The 6184-nt window shown below is 41.7% G+C and overlaps 1 protein-coding gene across 1 annotated transcript in view; it reads left to right on the top strand.

Moving 5' to 3' along the window:
• The first annotated feature begins 816 nt into the window (after window positions 1-816).
• The window catches only part of LOC109931052 (receptor expression-enhancing protein 2-like), a 66568-nt gene continuing 61200 nt past the window's right edge, over window positions 817-6184 (top strand). Inside the window, exons 1-3 of the mRNA XM_048603922.1 lie at window positions 817-918; window positions 2884-2960; window positions 3782-3902. Coding sequence (XP_048459879.1) covers window positions 817-918; window positions 2884-2960; window positions 3782-3902 — 300 coding nt within the window. The remainder of the gene's footprint in view (window positions 919-2883; window positions 2961-3781; window positions 3903-6184) is intronic.

The raw sequence follows: 6184 nt of genomic DNA on the forward strand, positions 1-6184 counted from the left end.
AACCCACCACCACTTTCATCTTGAAGGACAAGGGCAGAAGATACATGGGAACACCACCGCCTCCACTTTTCCCTACAAACCCCTCACCGTCCATTCCTTCACTGACGCTGGGTCAAAATCCCGGAATTCCCTCCTTAATGGCATTGTGGGTCAACCCACAGCAGGTGGACTGCAGCGGTTCAATAAGGCAGCTCACCACCACCTTCTCAAGGGGCAACTAGGGACAGGCAATAAATGCTGGGCCCAGCCGGCAAGGCCCACATCCCACGAGTGAATTGAAAAAAACATGCTCTTGGATGAGCAATTCCAGGGCTTTGACCCAGTGACAATGAGGACCAATAAGATATGCCCCAAGTGGGATGGTACCTGGAGAGAAACTTGATCTTGGCCCTGTCCATCTGTGCCCTCTAGCTCATAAAGGTGTTGGTTACCAGAGGCATTTGTTTCTGGCTGTGAATGAAATGCAATTGTGTGATATTTCGCTGGAAGATATGCAACAGAAGTCATTATTGATGTTTGGGATGAGGGGTGAGCAACTGTGAAAGGTAATGTGTGACAAACATTGGGAATCTGTGGGGTAACTGTGAACCTCTCTGTTGGAGTAGATATTCTAAGGACACTGAGGTGAAAGGGCCTACAAATCAGTGTTGGTCTACAGACTATGGGCGGTGGATGATGGCAAGCATTGGCTTAGTCACTCATCTTGATCACTAACACAGCCATAGCCATCATATTGCAGTTTAGAATATTGCTTCTGACGCAACTCAGAACTCACCAGTTTTCCATGACGTTAAAATGCTCCCTGAATTAATCAGAATGGTCTATCATCTACCAGTCAGCAAAGCTTCAATAAAGACAGGATATTTAGATGGGACTCACTTCCATCGAATGGAAACCAACGTTCTGTTGGCTTTGAACGTAAAAGGCTGCATGCATCCTCAAAAAAAATCAAACTGCGCGTAGCTATGAGAAGACAGGCCTAAAATTCCTGGAGATTGAGCCAAGATTTTCTTCAACTCCTTCTTAATTGGTTTTGCTTCACATTACCCAACAAGATTGGCCTATCTACAAAACACACCGCATTGCGCACATACTTACACACATACACACACAGACCCACCTAGACACACCATATACTATATACACACACACACACACACACACACAGACAGACAGACTCACTCTCACACACCAATATCCACACACATACAGACACATACACCATACACACACGCACTCTCACAACACATGCACACACTCACACTCACACGCAAAGTCACACACTATAAACTCACATACACACAATAAACACACACACACACGCAGAGACACATACATCATATACACACACACTCAGACAACATATATTCTCAGACACAACATCAAACGACACAGACAGGCACACAGACACACTCTCAGACACACCCACAAACAACACACGCATGTACACACACACATACACCATGTACACGCACAAGCCACATACACTGTCAAACGTATGTATTCATCAATGAATGAGAGGCTGACAAATGCAGCAATTTTCAGCTGAGAGGTCGCTGCATTGTAAAGAAGCTGGGGTGAAATGTCTGGCTGCCATTCAAAAAATTTTGCTGAATTTGCTCCATCTAGAACGATTAAGTTTAGTGTTTTCTGAAGATGTTGTTGTCGTTATTTACACCCCTTAACATTAAATTTGTGATTCATCTATCATTCTATAAAATTATTCAATTAATTCATTACTGAAATTCAAAACCCAATTAGAACCCCGAATGATCTTCATAATGCTCAATAGAGTGGGGAACATAAACCCAATTGCAGTAGCTGTAGATGTACCCGAGGAGCAGAACAAGAATGGTAAAGGCTGGCAAGGATAGTGTCTTCCATTCTGAATGTCAATGTTGTTTTGTTCACAAGTTCATGGATTTGAAGTCAAATTTAGGACATCTAGTGGCATCAAGCCAGCACTACGTGGTAGAGTTAAAGGCTCAAGGAAAATTATTCAGAGAATCCCTGCAGTGTGGAAACAGGCCATTCGGCCCATTAAATTCACACCACCTTCCCAAGAGCAACCCATCCCCCTTACCTATCCCTGTAATCTGACATTTCCCATGGCTAACCCATCTAACCAGTACATCCCTAGAAGCTGTGGACAATTTAGCATGGCCAATCCACCTACCCTGCACATCTTTGGACTGTGGGAGAAAACCAAAGCACCCGGAGGAAACCCATGCAGACACAGGGAGAATGTGCAAACTCCACACAGACAGTCACCCGAGGGTGGAATTGAACCTGGGATCCTGGCACTATGGGGCAGCAATGCTAACCACTGAGCCACCGTGCAATTCTAACATTAGTTTTCACTGTCATGAATTAATATATATTTGTTAAATTTAAAATCTGTGTTTAAATTAGCAGGATATAGATTAGTGATAGATTACTCCTGGATTAATGAGGTTTAATTTCAAGCATATAGTAAGGAGTGACAAATCCAAACTGAACAGGACGTCCCACTCCTGGAGAGAGCCATTGGACCTGAAATGTTAATGTTGTTTCCTCTCCATGGATGCTTCCAAACCTGCAGAATTTCTTGAGCCATTTTTGTTTTTGTTTCAGATCTCCAGCATCTGCAGTTCTTTGTTTTATTGTAGATTGCACAGTTTGTGGGGACCCGCTTATTGTGCAAGTTCTCTTTTATTCCAATATACCTGTCCTAAGAGTTCTTGTTTTGTCAAGCAGATTGAGAACTGCTCACTGTGTAACTGTACCAGCGGATAAGAATTTACTCTCCAACTCTTCCTTCTGAATCAGCGAATTAACATTGCAGTGTATAGTGTTCCTGAATGGGCTATTTGTTAGTCATTGACACTTTGCTGTCTCTTTCAGGTGAAGTGGATGATGTACTGGATTGTGTTTGCATTTTTTACTACAGCAGAGACCCTCACAGATCTAATCCTGTCATGGTGAGTAAAGAATCACAGCAGGACTGCTTCGCGAATCGACATACAAACAATATTGCTCAATCAATTAACCAGGTCCCTTTAAGGGATAAAGCTCGGGGGTGCAGTTTCCTTTCTATTTCTGATTAGCCTGTCCCTGAGTCTGCATCCCTGCACCTTCCACCCATATCAACTCAAAGATTGGTTTGGTGATGGATGAGAGTTAGGTTGATATGTAGGACCCAGTGTATCTCATCCACCTCGACAGAACACCTAGACTTCACCACAAAATCCTACAATTGAATCTCAAATGAGTCTAATAAATTCGTGTTTTGCCATCTACAAGACCACTGATTGTCGGATTTAAAGAAACATTCTTCCTGCCTTCAGATCTGAATTTCGTTTTCACCAGTTGTCGGCTTGTTCTAAATTACTGGTTGCGAAATAGTTCCCTGGAATAGGTCAACTGAAAACAAAAAAATGCTGGAGATCACAGCAGGTCAGGCAGCATCCATGGAGAGAGAACAAGCCAATGTTTTGAGCCTAGGTGACTGTTCATTGGAGCTGCTCCTATACTGGAATAGGCTCACCTACTCCAGAAAGCAAGTTGATGTGGGTGAGATACAGACGGTATGATAATAGATATTTTGAAAATCAGGAAGTGCTGAATCTCAAACTGACTTTGAAAAAACGTGATTCTGAAAGTGTTCTGTTCAGTGACATGTGTGGTGCCTATCACTGACTTCCTTTGAAGATGGATTGAAAGGTTTGAACAGTTTTGGGGACAGTCTGTTTAATCACTGACTCTCACTCTTCTCAATCATCTTCCTCTTGTGCTCCCGTAGGTTTCCATTTTACTTTGAGTTGAAGATAGCTTTTGTTATCTGGCTGCTGTCCCCTTACACAAAAGGATCCAGCGTTCTCTACAGAAAGTTTGTTCACCCAACCTTATCCAGCAAAGAGAAGGTACCGCTGATGCATCTTGACTGTCTCTTTTATTGTTGCTTCACCTGAAGAGAAAGACGAAGCTTTCAGTATTCCATGAATATTTTATGGAATAATGCAGCAATGATTGATTTCATTCATTGTAATTTCACATCTCATCATTTAATTTCACCAAGCACCCAGTCACCCATATGGCATAAATCATACGAGGACCTAATGTGTAAAATTCTTCACCATGTTCAGCGGTTGCTGGTTAGTGAGCTCCATCTGTGTTTGCTGAAAGCGATTTATTTTGTAGGGCAGTGTCCTTGGTCTGGAGAAGTGGTGTCATGACGATTTGCATTAATGTTGTTAAAACCTTTCATTAGCTTAATTCAAATCTTTGAGATAAAGTTCCAGCAGATCCTAGAAGAACAAATACGCATGTCCGATATCATCACCATCACCTCTTGTTTGTTTGCAGATGTTGAATTCTACTCTCTGCTCTTCAATATCGCTGAAAGAGCTTTTCAGATGGACCAGTTTGCCTCCATCTGCAGGTCCAGTTCAATTCAGACTTGCCACTCCTCAGTGGGATAGCACACTGGAAATGAAGCCCTGATATTCCTGGAGTCATTACAAACGTTAAAGATTTTTAAAAGTACACCAAGATTTTCCAACATATGTCATTTACAGACCCTGGCTAACAGAAAACACAGACCAGATTTCTGCAATAATCAAAAATGACTGTTTATTCTAAGTAATTAGATTTTAACTGCAGGTAAACATTAATGAACTGTTGACAGGTAACTGTATTAATTAAAACTCTCATCCTCTTGTGAACTCCCCATTACACACATACACGCACAAACAAAACACACATTCACACACACACAACATTGTCATGGATAAACACACATTCTCATACACAAACACACATTCATACATTGTTACACATAAGCACACACACACCCTCACACATTCACACAATCACATACGCTCAAACACACACATGCACGCGCACACACGCACACACTCACACACACATGCACTCTCACACACACAAAAACACATACATCCAAATAAACACACACAAACACTGTCACACACAAACATGCACTCAATCACATGCAAATGCACAAACACATACTTTCTCACACATAAACACAAACACACATTCATACACACACACACACTCACACACTATCTGACACATAAACACAGTCAAACACATAGACACACACTGTCTCGCACACATCCACACCGAGACATTGAAAAACTATGTGTTTTTTTAGGTAGATGGAAAGACTGAGAAGCCAGTTCAGTGATTTCTGTTCACAGAATAGCACAGATGATTGATATGATTCATGTGGTTGTCAAAAGCTACTTATGAGTCTTCCTTCTTACGCTGGCTTACAGGAGGCACGGGGTTTGGTTCCCATTTTCAGAAAGGTCTCTGATTTGTTAAAAGTCACCGTTCACACAACTGGGAAGGAAAAGTAAATTTCTTTACTTCACCTTTAAAGAGGGTTTTGCTTCCAAGAACAGAGAGAGCTCCTGAGTTGGTGAAGATCTGATCGCTTCTCTGTCTCTGGCTCACAGCCCCTAGCTGTTCAGCTGCCTGAGAACCAATCACATAGCTATTAGAAGGCAGAAGCCCTTAGTCATCAATAACTGGTCACTAGATCACAGACCAATCAGCTGCTTGTTGCTGGATAAATCTTCATTTGTACACACCCCTTGGTTCCAGTTCATTTGCAAAGTGCACTTCAATCACTGCTTGAACCAACAGCTGCGTAAATGATGCTTGAGATGAGTATTAGGCACCTTGCTTTCATAGCAATCCTCCCATAATCATATTGAATGGCAAAATAGACTTAAAGGACCAAATGGCTTACTCCTGCTCTTAGTATCTATGTTTCTAATCCTAGATTTTTAAAACAGTTCTTTTCTCATTTCACTCCACAATCAAACATACAGAGAAATAAAAAGAAATAAACGTGGTCTTTACAGACTGTATTGAGGAATGATACAGGCCAGTATAAAATGCAGTGCATCACTGTGTGAGTGTTTACCCATGTTAATGTAAAGTGCAATTTATTTTTACAGTCAGGCCAGTTATTCCACTTTAGGAAATGTATGGACATCTTTATTTTTGATTAACATTAATCAATATGATAGAGGTTAATCAAAGATAGTAGGAACTGCAGATGCTGGAGAATCTGAGATAACAAGGTGTAGAGCTGGATGAACACAGCAGGCCAAGCAGCATCAGAGGAGCAGGAAGGCTGACGTTTCGGGCCTAGACCTGAAGAAGGGTCTAG

This window comes from Rhincodon typus, chromosome 12, assembly GCF_021869965.1.
Source record: "Rhincodon typus isolate 14 chromosome 12, sRhiTyp1.1, whole genome shotgun sequence".
In the NCBI taxonomy this organism is placed as follows: Eukaryota; Metazoa; Chordata; class Chondrichthyes; order Orectolobiformes; family Rhincodontidae; genus Rhincodon; species Rhincodon typus.